Here is an 18,969-nt window from a genome sequence, read left to right on the forward strand (position 1 = left end):
CCCTGGCCGGTTTTGTTCAGTGGTTAGAGCCATCAGCCCATGGACCTGAGTCCTGGGTTCGGTTCCTGCTAGGGGCACATACCTTGGCTGCAGTTTGTCCCCAGCCCCAGTCGGGGTTGTGTGGGTGGCAACCACTTGATGTGTCTCTTTCACATCGATGTTTCTCTCTCTTCTTCCCTCTCTCCCTCCCACTCTATCTGAAGATAAATGCAAAAAAGTGTCCTTCAGTGAGGATAAAAAATAACATCTAAAAACAATACTTGAAATCACGTTTGGAAGATTAGGGACATATACCGTGTGTGCTTTTCCCCATAAATGAGCCATTTTCCTGACCTTCCTCACCCGAGGGCCCAGCTCCCAGCAATGCCATGTTGGGGTGAGAAGGCCAAGGTTCAGAGATGAGGGCACCAGAGCTCACATCTGACTCTGGCTCCTTGACCTGGCCACTTACAGAGGGAGCTCAGAAGTCCCTGGATTTCCACTGGGGAACTCTCTCCTGCCCTGGCTGTTCAGAGGTTGGTTTTCCTAGAAACCGAGTCAGGGTCTGGGGAGGGTGTGGGTGAGCCCTTCTCACCAGGACAGACTCCAGGCTCCCTCTACCCAAATGCCATTCATACATCTCTGCAACCTCCGTGCCCCACACTCCCTTCCCAGAGCACAGAGGCCACTTAAGGTTATGTGTCCATGACTCCTGACCCCAGGCCTGTGAAGCCATTGCACACACAATGAGGACGGTGAGGGGCACCTTCTCACCTCGGGGTGCCAGGTGCATGACAACACCTCTTAGCTGCCAGTCTGCAATCACCTGTCATTTTAGAGACCTGGCTCCTGGCTTCTGAATCCAAGACACTTTCTCACAAAGACAGCCCCCTCCAAGCAACTGTAAAATCACTTACAATTAGCTCCATGAAGAAATGGGAGTCCAGTTGGATAAACAAAACTCCATGATTGGTTGGGGGCTGTGGATGAGCTCCTCGTCCTGAGTGGGAAGTCCCTCCTCTGCGAGGCAGGGCTGCCTGGAGGGTGGCAGGCCCACCTACCTCTGAGACTGGAGATACAAAGCCCTCAAGGGCCCATGCGATGAGCTGGCAGCCTGGTCATGACCCAGCACCACTGGCAAAAGCTTCTGGGGGACACTGGTTTATGCTCCTTGGACAGGACTGTCAGGGGGTTTGAGTGAGCTCACCCCACACTGGCTTGGGGCCCTGGGAGAAATCGTGGGCACAGGGACAGCCTGGTAGTCCAGGGCCTTGCTGACCGGCCCACGCTGTGTTGAGACTGTCCTCACGGAAGATGCTGCTCTTCCCAATGGGGCAAGTCCTTTTAAATTCAGAATCATCATTTTAGAACTAAAGTAGAAACCACCAGCCCTCTGTCCCGTGTCTCCATGTCTCATCCTGGGACAGTCCAGATGGCCCAGGGAACTGTCCCTCCCACATCCTCCAGAGAACAGCTCCTCTGCTCTGTCTCCCCACCCGAGGTGCTGACCCAGGGGAGGAAGGACAAGAGCTGGGAGCCAAGTGCATGGAGATGCTACAAACAGCCCTGCAGGGGGCGCAGATGAGGCCTCAGGCCAGGCCACCGCAGCACACACAGGGTACAGGGCAGTAGCCCTGAGTATGGAAACAGCTGAAAGGGACCAGGTTCCTGGGCACACTGTCCCATCATCAAAGACAGGACCAGCTGCCTTGTCACCATCACCAACATGCTGAGTGTGGTTCAGACCCGAGTTCCAAGCTGAGAGCCTGCCCAGAGGCCTGCCAGTCCCCAAGGACCACAGGGACATACAGGCAGAGGAAACACTTCACAGAAATAGGCATTTTAACACATCCTTTTATAAAATATTTATTCTAAAAAAAAAATCACACTGTACAAATTTAGATAGAACATTCTCAATACTCATAAAAATGTGAACACAGACTGGAGTTAAACTTCTGTTGCTTTTTTTTAAATTAGGAAGAAGTGATTTTACAGGTATGACGACAGTAAATGTCTACAAGACATCCAGGGAGCTGGCCGGTCAAGTTACATCCCCGCCGGCCCTCCCAGTGCCGAGCTCCAGTGGCTCCAGGTCAAACGCTCGATGGCATTCCCAGCTCTGGCTCACGCAGTATAAAAGTTTGTGCTTAGGGTAAAACCAGCAGGATTTGTTCACAATTTCCTGTTTCTCTAACAAAGTGGGTTTTCTGTGCAGCTGACACAAAGGTCTGTACAAAAGCACGAAGCTCCTGTCAGTGTTCCTTCTGGAGAGTTTAAAAGGACGTTCTAGAATCGTCTCCTACAGTTTGGTAGGGGTGGGAACGATGAATTCACAGAGAAGCCACAGCCTGGGGAATCCTGGTTTGTTGAAAGGTTGTTATAAGCTTCGCGCAGTCTCATCTCCGCATCCGTACCGCCTCACCACCGGGCTTCAGCTCCCTCCAAACAACTCACCTCTGCCGGAAGCCGGCGGCTGGAGCCGGAGGCGCCCTGCACGCCCTGCGGGGCACCTGCTGTCACAGCCAGGGGTGCCAGGCAGGGTCCATGCGGCACAGGTTGTCCAGACTGTTTGCGGCAGCCACCAGGGTGCTCACTTTGCTCTCCCCGCCTTCAAACTGCGCGAGGTTGTGCAGGCGGGCCATGATGGCGGTGACAGCTTTCTGAACCAGGGAGACGAGCTGCTGACTGTCCATGTTCTCTGGCTGCCCAGCGGCCGAGAGAGGAGAGGAAGTGTCCTCCTGCGTTTTTTTGTGCCAAGCAATAATCTCATCCCGGAGCACGGTTTTCAGGATGCCATCCACCTGTGTGAGGAGAGAATGAAATGATTCCTGTTTGAGCAAGAATGACTACAGGGGCTGCTTCCCAACAAGAACAAGCTTGGCCCAGTCACCCCCAGGCCAGAGCATGTGCCCTGCAGATGTGCTAGGAAGCCACCTGGGTATAAACTGCTCCTCCACCAGGAGCAGTAGCCAGAAAGCCTCAGCGTCAAGGCACGGCCTCCATCCAGCTCCGACAGAGCCAGGGCACATGCACCCAAGGGCATCTGCTGCCTCACGCTGCTTATGGGGCCAATCTGTCTGCTCCTCTTCCACCCCATGCACCCGAGTACCTATGGAGGGCCTCCTCAGGCAGCTAAGAGTGAACAATCAGAAATACTGACACCCCTACCCACAGAAGGCTCATGTCCCAAAATGTGAAAGGTGCCAGGTGTTCATGGGAGCAGGTGAGGAAGGCTGCAGGTTGTCTCAAGAGGGCCTGTGGAGTCACACTTGGTGCAGACAGAAAGGAATCAAGGGTGCAGGGCGTGTGGGTGCTGGAGGACACACGCCTCAGGACAAGGGAGCAGCATGCAGAGGCCTGAGCAGCAGGAGTCCATTTGGTGAGGCCTGAGGGCCGGGGAGAACTGCCCCAGGCCCCTCTGGTCCCAGTACAGACCAAGTCCCCACCCCAGCTCTACCACTTCCCACCTGGGGGACCTTCAGAGAGTTACTGAACCCTCTCTGTGCCTCCATTTCTCCTTTTATAAGCAGGGCACAATAATAAAGCCTCTCCCCTGAAATTACGTGAAGATTAAAGAGTGAATAAACGTAAAGAAGTGAGGAGACACTACTGAGACCACCGCTTGATGCTGGGGAGTACTGCCTGAGGGGCTGGGGTCCATGCACAAGGGGAGGGAACCCCCCAGGTATGAGCTGACGTGGAGGGACCAGCCAGAGGGGGGCACATCCTATGACGGATGAACGTGGCGCAGACTTGAGACACAAGCACACGTGCACCACATGGGCCTTGGTATTACATTTACAGTGCCAGAATAAAACCCGACTTTCCAGATATGAAGGCCACTCTGTGGTGGGGTCTTCTGCACCCACTTGTCTCCCCAGGGGCAAGGAGTCTACAGAGGCTGGGTTTTGCCAATGCTGGACTTTCAACAAGCAAGTGTGGTCAGAGCAAGCAGGACGACCACCCAGGGAATCTACGCTGAAGAAGAGGGAGCTGGGAAAGAGGAGCTGAAGTTGCAGCTCCTGCCAAGGTCATGGACTCACTGGAACTGGAACTCAAGGGAGGGAGCTGGAAAGACGGGAGGTGGTGCCTGGGAGATGATGTGGCAGGATGGACAGTGAGTGCCGCAGGGAGAGAAGCTGGAGGAGAAGGGGCAGGGGACCCAGAGGCAGGACTTTCGTACTGAGATCACCGAGAAAAGACAGGAGGGAAACTGAAGAGACGGACTGAGCAGGAACACTGCACATCTCCAAGAACCGAGAGATGCGACGACAATGCACTGTCACACTCAAGAGGGTCTGACGCTCTCATTCCAGGCACCAGCACTGTTCCAAAGGAACCTCACACTGATATGTCAAGGGTTATATTCTGTGTTACTAGGTGCTAACAGAGTGTATTTTTAGAAGAGATTCCTATACAAAATGGTCTACATTTTAGCTTAATGTAAAGGCCATTCACTACATCTAGGCTGTGAAGAAATTTTGGCCCAGAGTTTGTTGATTTTTTAGAGAACAAGGAAGGGAGAGTTAGAAACACTGATTTGAGAGACACATCAATCGGCTGCCTCCTGCACACTCCCTACTGAGGATCAAGCCCAAAACCCGGGCATGCACCCTGACCAAGAATCAAATCAGGACCTCTCAGTCCATGGGACAACACTCAACCACTGAGCCACACTGGCCGTGGGTGCAGAGTTTGGAGAAGGCCCAATTTCTTCCCATCTGTACCAACACAGTTTATGCAATGAGTGACATCTGGTGTCACTCTAAGCTGTAACAGGCCTTTACAATAAAAAGAGCAGCCAGCCTGTGCAGTCCAGTGACTGAGCATCATCCCATGAACCAAAAGGTTGCTAATGCAATTCCCAGTCAAGGCACATGCCTGGGTTGCGAGCATGATCCCTAGTAGGGGGTGTACAGGCACTAGCCAATGGATGTTTCTCTCTCATGTTTCTATCTTTCTTTCCCTCTCCCTTCTTCTCTCTCTAAAAAAAATCAGTAAACATATTTAGGACTTCCGGTCAAGATGACAAGGAAGGTAAACACAGTATCACCTCCTCCCACAACCACATCAAAATTACAACTAAACTACAGAACAACCATCATTCAGAACCACCTGAAAAATTGAGCTGAATGGAAGTCCTACAACTACGAAATTAAAGAAGCCAAATCAAAAATGGTAGGAGGGGCGGAGACACAGGCTGGTCCCACACCCACATGTGGTGGACAAAAATCATGAGGGACATCTCTGCTGGGAAGGTCCTCCCTGAGGAGCAAGGAGTCCCCGTCCCACACCAGGTGCCCAGCTCAGGGTTCCAGTGCCAGGAAGAGAAGTCCCCATAACTTCTAGATGGAAAAAGCAGCAGGAACTGAGGCTGAGGGAGGCTGCGGCTGCTGGAGCCCCAGGCAGCTCCTTATAAAGGGCCTGGACTTACTCGGACTCTCTCCTTCTGGGCTCCAGCTCTGGGGAGGCAGCTTGAAAGTCACCAGAGACATACGGGGAAGAACTGAGCTGTTTGGCATTGGAGTGAGAGCTAGAGAGACAGCTTTCTCCCAGACAGACAGCTGTCAGAGGCCTCTGTTCCTTTGGTGAGCCCTTCCCTGGGGCGGCAGACAGCTGCCATATCTGGGACTCCAGCAACCTGGCTCACACTGAGGTCCCGCCCCACCAAATCTTCAGGCCCACCCAAACTGTTTCCAGTGGCTTTACCATAGGATTGGCCTGTCTTTGATCCCACTTCAGATTTTCTAAATTCTCTCAAACAAGCAGCTTCTGGCCTCAGTGAGCCCCATACCTCTCGTTAAGTAGCACCAAGCCAGGCACTATAGCAGCCAGCCTTGGTTCACAACTTGGCTTTGCCTTGGAACCCACAAGCCCAGCACAAGCAGCAGCCATCTGAAGATTACTCTGTAGCTTATGCCAGGTGACCCTGGGTAGAACCCAGGTAGTGGATGGCCTTGCCCCAGAGCCAGCACGCCCAGTGGACAACTTCAGACCACACTGAAGCACCACCATCCATCCACCTCCACAAGTGACACACTCAAGGAGTGGACTCAGGGGGTACCAGAGCACTGCTGAAGTAAGTCTTGTTCTGTGTGGTGGGCCCCTGCACAGCTGATCATCCAAGGTAGTCAGAGGTCAGTGGTCAGTGGGCACAGCCAGTCCTTGCAGATGATCAGCCTGAGTCAATCCCTCCCACTGATGTGCCAACGGCAATCAAGACTCAATTAGAGCCCTGGCCGGTTTGGCTCAGCGGTTAGAGCGTCAGCCTGCGGTCTGGAGAGACCCGGGTTCGGTTCCCGCTAAGGGCATGTACCTCGGTTGCAGTTTGTTCCCGGCCCTGGTTGGTCATGTGGATGGCAACCACTCAATGTGTCTCTTTCACGTCGATGTTTCTCTCTCTCTCTCTCTTCCTCTTTCTCCCTCCCACTCTATCTGTACAAAAAATGAGAAAATGTCCTCGGGTGAGGATAAAAAAAAAAAGACTCAATTACAACAGAAGGGTGTACAGTCCATACTAGGGGTGCACCTCAAGTACCCAGCTGGGTGATCAGGGAGGCTGTGCCACTGGACCCTACAGGACACCTACTACAACAGGCCACCCTACAAAGCCTAGGAGACATTACAACTCTACCTAATACATGGAAACAAACACAGGAAAGTAGCCAAAATGAGGAGACAAAGAAACATGTCCCAAATAAAAGAACAGAACAAAACTCCAGAAAAACAACTAAATGAAATGGAGATAAGCAATCTAACAGATGCAGAGTTCAAAACACTGGTTACAATGAACTTAGTAAGGGCCTCAAGAGCAAAAAAAAAAAAAAAAAAAGGATCAATCAGAAATGAAGGAGACACCGCCCTGGCCGGTTTGGCTCAGCGGTTAGAGCATCGGCCTGCGGTCCTGAGAGACCCGGGTTCGGTTCCCGCTAAGGGCATGTACCTCGGTTGCAGTTTGTCCCCAGCCCTGGTCGGTTGTGCGGGTGGCAGCCACTCGATGTGTCCCTTTCACATCAATGTTTCTCTCTCTCTCTCTGTTCCTCTCCCCCCACCACCCCCACGCTACCTGAACAAAAAATGGAAAATGTCCTCGGGTGAGGATAAAAAAAAAAAAAAAAAGAAATGGAGACACTAACTGAAATAAAGAATAATTGATAGGGAACCAATAGTAGAGTAGGTAAAGCCAAGAAGCAAACCATCAATTTGGAACATAAGGAAGCAAAAAACACCCAATCAGAACAGCAAACAGAAAAAAGAATCCAGAAAAATGAGAATAGTATAAGGAGTCTCTGGGACAACTTCAAGCATACCAACATTCTCATCATGGGGCTGCCAGAAGGAGAAGAGAGAGAAAGCAAGAAATTAAAAAGCTATTTGAAAAAATAATGACAGAACACTTCTCTAACCTGGTGAAGGAAACAGACATACAAGTCCAGGAAGCACAGACAGACCCAACCAAGATGAACCCAAAGAAGCCCACACCAAGACACATCATCATCAAAATGCCAAAAGTTAAATGCAAAAAGAAAATCTTAGAAGCAGCAAGAGAAAAGCAGTTAGTTACCTATAAGGGAGCTCCCATAAAACTGTCAGCTGATTTCTCAAAGGAAACTTTGCAGACCAGAAAGGAGTGGCAAGACAAACTCAAAGTGATGAAAAGCAATGCCCTACAACCAAGAGTACTCTATCCTGCAAAGCTATCATTTAGAATTGATGGCCATATCAAGAGTTTCCCAGACAAGAAAAAGCTAAAGGTGTTCATCACCACCCAACCAGTATTATATGAAATGTTGATGAGTATTCTTAAAGAAAAAGATAAAAAATATGAACAATAAAATGGCAATAAATACATATCTATATAACAAATGAATCTACAAACAAATTGAACAAACAACAGAAACAACTCATTGAGAGCTTTTTGATAGTTGCCAGATTAGGGGGGGGTTGGGGGAATGGGCGAAAAAGGTGTAGTGATTAAGGAGTACAAATTGGCCCTGGCCAGTTTGTTAAGTGGTTAGAGCATCAGCCCATTAACCGGAAGTCCCGGGTTTGGTTCCCACTAAGGGCACGTACCTCGGTTGCAGTTTGTCCCCGGCCCCAGTTGGGGTCTCAATGTGTCTCTCTCATGTCGATGTTTCTCTCTCTCTCTCTTCTTCCCTCTCTCCCTCCCACTCTACCTGAAGATACATGCAGGAAAAAAAAAAAAAATGTCCTCAGGTGAGGATTAAAAAAATTTTTTTAAAAAGTACAAATCGGCCCGGCTGGTATGGCTCAGTGGGAGGTCGCCAGTTTGATTCCCAGACAGGGCACATGCCCAGGTGGGCCTGATCCCCAGTGGGGGGCATGCAGGAGGCAGCCAATCGATGTTTTCTCTCATCGATGTTTCTATTTCTCTCTCCTTCTCCCTTCTTCTAAGATCAATTAAAAAAAAAAAAGTAGTATAAATTGGTTTTTTGACTGAGGAACCTCAAAGAGAAGGGGTGGGGGAGGAAGAGATAAACCAAAGAACTATAAACTTATATGAGTAACCAATAAACACAGACGACAGCGTGGGGAAGGCAGGGTGGGAGCGGGGAGGAAGAGGTGGTCAACAGGGGATAAAGGAGGACATCTGCAATACATTCAACAATAAAAAATAAGTTTTAAAAAAATAGAAACATATTTTAAAAAATAAAAATAAATAAGGAGAGCCTTATTATCAATAAAACAACAAACAAGTGTTGGTGAGGATGTACACTGTTGGTGGGATTGCAAATCTGTGCAGCCACTGTAGAAAACAGTAAAAACAGATCTACCACATGATCTAGCAATTCCATTGCTGAGTATTTATCTGAAGAAATTCAAAACAGTAATTCAAAAATATAGCCCTGGCCGGTTTGGCTCAGCAGTTGGAGCGTTGGCCTGTGGACCAGAGTTCCGGGTTCAGTTCCCGCTAGGGGCATGTACCAAAAAAGAAAAAAAAACAAGAAACGAAAATATATATGCACCACTGCATATACATATGCATGCACACGCATGTGCGCGCACACACGTTCACTGCAGCATTATTTACAATAGCCAAGCTATGGAAGTAACCCAGGTGCAATCAATAGACAAGTAGATAAAAAAGTAGTGGTACAAATATACAATGGAGTATTACCCACAAAAAAGAATAAAATCTTGCCATTTGCAATAACATGGATGGACCTAGTGGGTATTATGCTAGTGAAATAAGTTACATGGAGAAAGACAAATATATAGAATTTCACTTATATGGGAAATCTAAAAAAAACAAAATAAACAATCAAACAAAACAGAAATGAATAGATACAGAGAACAAATTGATGATGGCCAGTTGGGGGGCTGGGTGAAAAGGGTGAAGGGATTAAGAAGTACAAATTGGTAGTTACAGAATAGTCACAGTGCCCTAGCCAGTTTGGCTCAGTGGTAGAGTGTTGGCTTGCGGACTAATGAGACCCAGGTACGATTCCAGCCAAGGGCATGTATCCTGGTTGCATTTCATCCCCGGCCCTGGTTGGGCTTGCGTGGGAAGCAACCAGTCAATGTGTCTCTTCTCACATCGATGTTTCTCTCTGTCTCTCTCTCCCCCTCCCTTCTAATCTGTCTAAAGATAAATGAAAAAATATCCTCAGCTGAGGATTAAAAAAAAAAGTGCAGAATATTCACAGGGATGTGAAGTACAGCATAGGGAATATAGCCAATTATATTGTAATAACTATGTCTGGTGTCATACTGGTACTAGACTTACTGGGGTGATCACTTCATGAGTCATATAAATGTCTCACCACTATGCTATACAATTGAAACTAACATAATATTGAATGTCAATTGTAATTGAAAAATAAATTTAAAAGTAAATAAAGACAGCCTTCTTCATTCTTTTTAGAGGTTTCAAATTAAATGCCATTCTAAGAATTACCATAAAATTACTTCCAGAAGTGTAACATTTCTATCTAACCCAGACCGTCATATTTGGGTAACAGTGAATTGCTAATTCACTGCATTAGAGCACAAACTCCTCACCAAAAAGAAACCTAATGGCTATTTATTTCCCAAAACAGCATTCCACATGATGGATATGTACAACTGAACACCAGAAAGAGCAAGATATGCATATAATATAAAGCCCTTGTTCACAATTAAGAGTTTATTCAATAATTTAAAAACTGTTCATGTCCGACTAGTGTGACTCAGCAGTTGAGCGTCGACCCATGCACCAAAAGGTCACCAGTTCAATTCCCGGTCAGGACACATGCCCAGGTTGTGGGCCCAGTCCAGTGGGGGGCATGCAGGAGGCGGCCAGTTGATGTTCTCTCTCATCGATGTTTCCATCTCTCTCTCCCTCTCACTTCTTCTCTCTCTCTAATATCAATAAAGAAAAAAATATATTAAAAAAAAAAACCTGTTCTGAAGCTTTTTAGTTTGATGTAGTCCCATGTGTTCATTTTTTCCTTTGTTTCTCTTGCCTTAGGTGATGTATCAGCAAAAATTCTGCTGCGTATGATGTCTGAAATTTTGTTGCCTGCGTTTTCTTCTAGGATTTTTATGGATTTACAGGTCACATTTAAATCTTTTATCCATTTTTAGTTTATTCTTGTGTATAGTGTAAGTTGGTGGTCTAGCTTCATTTTTTTGAATGCAGCTGTCCAATTTTCCCAACACCATTTACTAAGGAGGCTGTTTTGACTCCACTGTATGCTCTTGCCACCTCTGTCAAATATTAATTGAGCATATTGCCTTGGGTCCATTTCTGGGTTCTCTGTTCTGTTCCACTGGTCTATCTGCCTGTTCTTGTGCCAGTACCAGGTTGTTTTGATTACAGTGGCTTTGTAGTATAACCTGATATCTCGTATTGTGATCCTCTTACTTTGTTCTTTTTCAAGATTACTGTGGCTATTCAGGGTCTTTTTGGTTCCATATAAACTTTTGGACAGCAAACAAAACAACCATCAAAATGGAAAGGGAACCCACTATATGGGAGACCATAATTGCCAATGATACATCAGATAAAGGGTTAATTTCCAAAATATATAGAGTACTCACACGACGCAACAAAAGGAAGACAGACAACCCAATGAAAAAATGGGCACAGGACCTAAAGAGACACCTCTCCAAAGAGGACATAGAGATGAGATGAGGAAGTAGGGTACAGACTGACAATCCTCAGAAGGGGGTGGGGGAGGAGGGAAGAGATAAACCACAGAACTTACATGCATGTACGCATAACTAATGGATATAGATAACAAAGCTGGGGACAGGGCGGGGGGGGGGGAGGGTGTCAATGGGGGAAAAAGGAGAAACATCTGTAACAAAAATAAGTTAATTAAAAAAAATTTTTTTTTAAACTGTTCCGAGTAAATGCTTTGGGAAAGCAATTAGTGTCTGAAGCCTCCCCTAGGCCCAAACTGCTTATCTGAAGGAGAAAAAAAAGGAAAAGAAAAAAAATACTGCTGATCTCATAAGTTAAAAAACAAAAAAAGTAAATTGTGCCCTGGTAGGTTCTGCTCAGTGGTTAGAGCATTGGCCCGCGGACCACAGAGTCCCAGGTTTGGTTCCCGCTAATGGCACATACCTCGGTTGCAGTTTGTCCCCGGCCCTGGCCAGGGCCGTGTGGGTGGCAACCACTTGTGTTTCATTCCATCAATGTTTCTCTCTCTCTCCCCTCCCCCCCTCCCGCTCGATCTGAAGATAAATGCAAAAGTGTCATCGGGTGAGAATTAAAAAAAAAAAAGTAAATTGTGTTCTCTCCTCAACTGTGGGGAGAGAGGTCCTCCCTGGCTATATGACCTCTAACATGCTGCTTACCTTCCCTGGCCTCAGTTCCCCCATCTGCACAACTGCTGGGAGAAGGTGATGAGAATCCATCAGTGCATGCAGTCCCATGCCAGGAACCGAGACAGTGCCGGGAAATGGCAGACATGTTGCCGTCCTGGCACCGTGGACAGAGCTGTTGCACACCCTCACATGGCCAAGGGCATCCTGCCACATCTTACATCATTGGGAGTTCACAATGTGCCTCCCATCCCACATTCCTGTAGGCCCCATCACCACAGCCTGGTTAAGGCAGGGACCACCCCACAGAGACAAAAAAGTTTGCAAATGAGAAAGAAAAGGTAGCTATAAAATGGAATAAACAAAACTGACATGCATGCAATGGTAACAGCTGGGGAAGATTAGCCAATAAAGGCTCTAGGTTCCTGAACACTTCTTTTTAAACCCCCTTTCCCAAGTGAAGAAGCTTTCACTGTGCAGCAACAATGAACTCTGCTAACCCAGCTCTCTGCCTCGTGACCAGATCAGCACTTCCTGTGAGGTCACCACGTGTACTGCGTAACCCTGCCTGTGCTTTTCACAGATGACTTTGTGACCTACCTTAAAGTTTGGTTGAGCGAAGCACCGGGCAACAGCAATCATGGAGGCAGTCAAGGGGCCAGAGACGCCAATGGTGGTCAGAAATTCAGAAATATTGGGTGTAAGGCGAAAAGGAACAGGACGATTGGCATCTAGGTCTCCAGTCGCGTCATTTATATCAAATCGAAAGTAGGCAACGTTCAGTTTGCCAGTGTCCTAAATTTCAAAAGGAAGCACTTTAGAACTTAAAACAGCAGAATGCAGATGTTTACAGGAGAGAATCTGGCTTTTCATACCAAATTACCTGAGCAATCTGTAACATCTCAGGGTTGAGCCTATTTAAATGCAAGACGAACTCTGCAAAACCAATCAGTGCAAGCTGGATGGTGAACATCTTCCGGAACGTCCAGTAGTCTGTGGCGTTGGGGAAAGTGTGCAGGGCCCACTCTCTCAGCATGCTGCGGGGCACCATGTTACTCTGAACTTCCTTGAGGATGTCTCGAAGGACCTGAAATGATATATCACTCCATAAATCTTCCATCTCACTTATTTTTTTCCTTCAAAAGGATAACTCTCAAATTGTAACTTCTTACTTAGCACAAATAACACATGCAGTATCCTTTGACTAAACGTGAGGATGCACAAAATCAGTCAGTTTCCCTCCAGGCTTCACGTCTTATGCTCAGAGCAACAACAGAGCTGTCTCAAAGCTCTGGATGCATGATGTGTGAGGTCTTACCAAACATTTAAGCAAATATCTGAATAATATAACTTACTAACTACAGAATATGCCAGGTCAATTAACAAAAAGAACAAAAGAACTGTTAGAAATCAACAACACCACTTAATATCTAAGACTGTTAAAAGACAAAAGTTTTATAAACCGAAGGAGCTAGTCTAAAATTAGAACAAACATACAACACTTAAAACTGAATTCTCTACTGGAAGACTCACAAGACTATCTGAAACATCACAAATTTAGAGATGGCCTAAATAAAAAGTTTATTGCATTAATTAAGTTCCTGGCAGACCAACTGGTAAAGAAAGGTACAAGGTTTATTTTGGACTAAATCCCACCATATTCTCTGAAATAACCACTAGAATGTAGGTCCTTAGCAACCCAGAATCATGCAGACCATCAAATACACATCCAGTTTCTGTTCATTTCCTCATCTGTAAAATGGAAAAGATCATTTCTGGGATAGCAGAGTGAGGACTTCCAAAATCTGCTCCTCCATAAAAACAGTAGGAACATTGGCAAAAAACATCAAAATAATCTTTTCCAGAATTCTGGATATTAAAAAAAGGCTTTCAATAATCTGAGCACCTTTTAGTCAAGAAAAAATAAGTCAATCCTGGTGAAAGCAGTAAGCTCATCAGTGACATTATTCCCTCCACTCCACCCCCTTCACCACAGCTCCAGAACAGCCTTCTAACAATGGCAGCTGTAAAAACTCAAAGGCAAAGGAGTGAGCAGAGTGGGTTTGGTGATCCCAAAGAAAGCCTCATCCCCAGAGAACTGTAACTATTTGACCTGTCTGGCAGGCTCCCTGAAAAAAGTCTCATTCATCAGGCTTGCCTCCAATTGAACTAAGAGTTCACTCAGTGAGGAACATCCTTATGGAAAGGCATTTGATGACAACAACAAGGAACAGCCATTTACCAGGGAGGGTGCTGAGGCCCTGATGCCAGCTGGAGCGCACAAGAGGCTGCTAACCAAGAGAAAGAGCTGGGGAAGCCAAGCAGAGCTGCAAGGGCTGCATATGACAAACAGACTTCATAGAGTCCATCCAAGAAAGTCACTGAACAGACAGACAGCAACAACCACCACCCTTAGGGGGGAGGGATCTGAATTCCAGATCCTTTTAAATAAATATATTATTTAATAATCATATTATTCAAAATGTCCAGTTTTCAACAAAAAAATTATGACATGTAAGAATCAGAAAAACGCCCAGCTGGTGTGGCTCAGTGGACTGAGTGTCGTCCCATGGGCTGAAAGATACTGGTTTGATTCTCAGTCAGGGCATATGCCTGGGCTAGATCCCCAATGGGGGTGGAGGTGGGGGGCCACGCAGAAGGCAGCTGGTCAATGTATCTCTCTCACATCAATGTTTTTCTCTCTCTCTCTCTCTAAAAAGAAAAAAAGGAAAAGAATCAGAAAAACAGAGCCAAGCCCTGGATGGTGTGGCTCAGTTGGATGGAGCGTCATCCATACACCAAAAGGTTGTGGGTTCGATCCCCAGTTGGGACATATAAGGGAAGGCAATAATGTTTCTCTCTCACATCTCATACACTCATGTTTCCTTCCTTTCTCTTGTTCTCTTTTTATCTCTCTTTCTCTCCCCCTCAAAATCAATAAGCACATCCTTGGATGAGGATTAAAAAAAAAAACATAGCCACTACACAGGAAACAAAGGAAAAAAGTTATGTTACTTGTATCAAGTCACTTGCATCCAAAACATATAAAGAATTCTTAGAATCAACAATGAAAAGACAAATCATCCAATTTAAAAATGAGCGAAGGCACTGAATAGACTTTTTCCCAAATAAAATATGCAAATAGCCAAAGTTAGCACATGAAAGGATACGCAATATCAATAGTTATCAACAACATGAGCCCTGGCCAGTTTGGCTCAGCGGTTAGAACATCGGCCTGTGGTCCAGAGAGACCTGGGTTCCGTTCCCACTAAGGGCACGTACCTCGGTTGCAGTTTGTCCCCGGCCCTAGTTGGTCGTGTGGGTGGCAGCCACTCGATGTGTCCCTTTCACGTCGATGTTTCTCCCTCTCTCTCTCTGTTCCTCTCTCTCCCTCCCAATCTACCTGAACAAAAAAGTGGAAAAATGTCCTCGGGTGAGGATAAAAAACAAAACAAACATGAGCTAGCTCTTCACACCCACTAGGATATCATAATAAAAAAACAGATAGAGAGCTTCACAGACAAGAAAATGCTGAAGTAGTTCATAGTCACCAAACCAGTATCACATGAAATGTTAAAGGCTCTTCTTTAACCTGGCTGGGTAGCTCAGTTGATTAGAGTGATGTCCCCATATGCCAAGGTTACAAGTTCAATCCCCAGTCAGGGCACATACAGGAAACAACCTATGAATGCATAAATAAGTGGAACAACAAATTGATGTTTCTCATTCTTTCTCTATTAAAATCAATTTTGAAAAGAGAGTCTTCCTTCAGAAGACGCAGAAGAAAAAATAGACCAAAATACAAACGATAAAATGGCAATACATATCTATCAACAACTGAATCTAAAAAAAAATGAATAAATAAGCGAACAAGCAGAACAGAAACAGACTGAAAGATACAGAGAACTTTTTGTTGGTTGCCAGATAGAAGGACGGTTGGCGGGATGGGTGAAAAAGGTGAAGGGATTAAGAAGTACAAATTGGTAGGTACAGAATAGTCATGAAGATGTAAAGAACAACATAGGGAATGTAGTCAATAATAGTCTAGTAGCTACGCAAGGTGTCAGATGGGTGCAAGATTTATAAGGATGATCACTTAGTAAGCCATGTAATGTCTAATCACTAGGGTGTACACTAGAAAGTAATATAATAATGTTTGTCAACTGTAATTGAAAAAAAAATCTTAAAAAAAGATAGACAATAGCCCTGGCCAGTATGGTTCAGCGGTTAGAGCGTCGGCCTGCCATCCAGAGAGACCCAGGTTCACTTTCCACTAAGGGCACATACCTTGGTTGCATTTTGTTCCGGCCCTGGTTGGGATCACATGGGTGGCAACCAGTCGTTGTGTCTCTCTCACATTGATGTTTCTCTCCCCCCTCCCTTGCTCTATGCAAAAATGTCCTCGGGTAAGAATTAAAAAAAAAAAAAAAAAAAAAAAAACCAGATAGACAATAATAAGCGCTGACAACAAAGTAGAGAAATTAGAATCCTCATACATTGCAATCATTTTGGAGAAACAGTTTAGCAGTTCATCAAAATGTTAAATATGTAAGAGCGACCATAGAATCCAGTATTTCTACTTGTATCAAAACAGCCCAACTGGTATGACTCAGTGGTTAAGCATCGACCCATGCACCAAGAGGTTGCTGGTTCGATTCCCAGTCAGGACACATGCCCAGGTTGCAGGCTCAATCCCCAGTAGGGAGGGTGCAGGAAGCAGCCAATTGATGTTGATGCTCCTCCCTCTCATCAATGTTTCTGTTTCTCTCTCTCTCTCTCTCTCTCTCTCTCTCTCTCGGTCTCGCTCTCGCTCTCTCCCTCCCTCCCTCCCTCCCTCCCTCCCTCCCTCTCTTTCACTCTCCCTCCCTCTCATTCTAAAAAGAGCCCAGCCTGGATTGCTCAGTGGTTAGAGCATCAGCCCATGGACCAATGAGTCTTGGGATTGATTCTGGTCAGAGGCACGTACCTCGGTTGCTGTTCAGCCAAGGGCCCAGGGGTCATGCAGGAGGCAGCCAGTCTGTGTCTCTCTCTCTCTTTTTCTCTCCCTCTCCCTCCCACTCTGTCTGAAGATACATGGAAAAAAATCCTCGGGTGAAGATAAAAAAATACAATAAAATAAGAAATCCATAAAAAAATTTTTTAAACAGGAATAAACACATATGTTCACACAAAAACATGTACATAAATGTTCACATGAGCCCTGGCCGGTTTGGCTCAGCGGTTAGAGCGTCGGCCTGCGGTCCGGAGAGACCCGGGTTCGGTTCCCGCTAAGGGCACGTACCTGGGTTGCAGTTTGTCCCCGGCCCTGGTTGGTCGTGCGGGTGGCAGCCACTCGATGTGTCCCTTCACATCGATGTTTCTCTCTCTTTCTCTTCCTCTCTCTCCCTCCTGCTCTATCTGAACAAAAAGTGGAAAAATGTCCTCGGGTGAGGATTAAAAAAAAAAAAAAAAAATGTTCACATGAAACAAGAAAAATTTCTAATAGACTAACCTCACAACTTAAAAAACTAGAAAGCAAACAAAAAGAAAACCCCAGAGCAAGTAGAAGGAAGGAAATAGTAAAGATCAGAGCAGAAATAAATGACATAGAGACCAAAAAAAAAAAACAATTCAAAGGATCAGTGAAACAAAGAGCAGGTTTTCCGAAAAGATAAACAAGATTGATGGACCCTTAGCTAGACTCACCAAGAAACAAAGAGAGAGAACCCAAATGCACAAAATCAGAAATGAAAGAGAAGTAACAACTGACACCACAGAAATACAAAAGATCGTTAACAGCTACTATGAACATTGTATGGCAACAAATTTGACCATCTAAGGGAAATGGACAAATTTCTAGAAACACACAGTCTCCCAAACTGGACCAGGAAGAGAGAGAAAACTTGAACAGACCAATAACAACTAAGGAAATTGAAGAGGTAATCAAGACTCTCCCAGCAAACAAAAGCTCAGGCCCAGATGGCTTCAAGGGGGAGTTTTACCAAACATTCAAAAAAGAACTAACACCCATTCTCCTCAAACTATTTCAAAAAATTCAAGAAGGAAGACTTCCAAACTTGTTTTATGAGGCCAGCATAATCCTAATTCCAAAACCAGAAAAAGACACTACAAAGAAAGAAAACTACAGGCCAATATTCCTGATGAACATAGATGCCAAAATCCTGAAGAAAATACTAGCAAATCGGATCCAGCAATACATCAAAAAAAGTATTCACCATGATCAAGTGGGATTCATCCCAGGGATGCAAGGATGGTACCATATTCACAAATCAATAAATTTGATACACCACATAAACAAAATGAAGTATAATAACCACATGATCATATCAATAGATGCTGTAAAAGCATTTGATAAAATCCAACATCCATTTCTGATAAAGACACTCAGCAAAGTGGGAATAGAGGGATCATATCTCGACATAATAAAGGCCATATATGAAAGACCTACACCCAACATCATTCTCTGAGCAGAAAGTAAAATCATTTCCCTTAAGAAAAGGAACAAGACAGGGTGTCCATTTTCGCTACTCTTATTTAATATTGTACTGGAAGTCTTAGCCACAGCAATCAGACATGAAGAAAAAATAAAAGCGATCCAAATTGGAAGGGAGGAAATGAAACTCATTATTTGCAGATGACATGATATTATACATAGAAAACCCTAAAGACTTTATCAGAAATCTACTAGACGTAATAAATGAATTTGGCAAAGTAGTAGGATACAAAATTAACATCAAGAAATCGACTCCATTCTTATACACCAATGATGAAGTCATAGAAAGAGAAACTGAAAAAACAATCCCATTTACCATCGTGGCAAAAAAATTAAGATACCCAGTAATAAACGTAACCAAAGAAGTAAAGGACCTATTTGCAGAAAACTACAGTATATTGAGAAAAGAAATAGAGGAAGATATAAAAAAGTGGAAGCACATACCTCGTTCATGGATTCAAAAATTAATATCATTAAAATGTCCTTATTACCCAAAGCAATCTATAGATTCAATGCAATCCCCATCAAAATACCAACGACATATTTCACAGAACTAGAACAAATACTTCAAAAGTTCACGTGGAACCAAAAAAGACCCCGAATAGCCACAGCAATCTTGAAAAAAAAAGGACAAATTAGGTGGGATCAGAATACCAAATATCAGGTTATACTTTAAAGCTACTGTAATCAAAACAGCTTGGTATTGGAACAAGAACAGGCATATA

At 45.2% G+C, this 18,969-nt stretch overlaps 1 protein-coding gene across 7 annotated transcripts in view; it reads right to left on the reverse strand.

Annotated features, from left to right (window-relative positions):
• Positions 1 to 1,870: 1,870 nt before the first annotated feature.
• The window catches only part of LOC118616029 (transformation/transcription domain associated protein), a 173,004-nt gene continuing 155,905 nt past the window's right edge, over positions 1,871 to 18,969 (reverse strand). For 4 of the 7 annotated variants that reach the window (XM_036241370.1, XM_036241371.1, XM_036241372.1 and 1 more), the window contains exons 69-71: positions 12,635 to 12,838; positions 12,352 to 12,546; positions 1,872 to 2,780 (exon numbers count right to left, since the gene is read on the reverse strand). In XM_036241370.1, coding sequence (XP_036097263.1) covers positions 2,496 to 2,780; positions 12,352 to 12,546; positions 12,635 to 12,838 — 684 coding nt within the window. In that variant the 3' untranslated portion in view covers positions 1,872 to 2,495. Of the gene's footprint in view, positions 2,781 to 12,351; positions 12,547 to 12,634; positions 12,839 to 18,969 lie in introns of all 7 variants that reach the window. The other 3 variants (XM_036241367.1, XM_036241369.1, XM_036241366.1) reach the window with 1 other exon arrangement.

This window comes from Molossus molossus, unplaced genomic scaffold (assembly GCF_014108415.1).
Source record: "Molossus molossus isolate mMolMol1 unplaced genomic scaffold, mMolMol1.p scaffold_m16_p_4, whole genome shotgun sequence".
NCBI classification, from domain to species: Eukaryota; Metazoa; Chordata; class Mammalia; order Chiroptera; family Molossidae; genus Molossus; species Molossus molossus.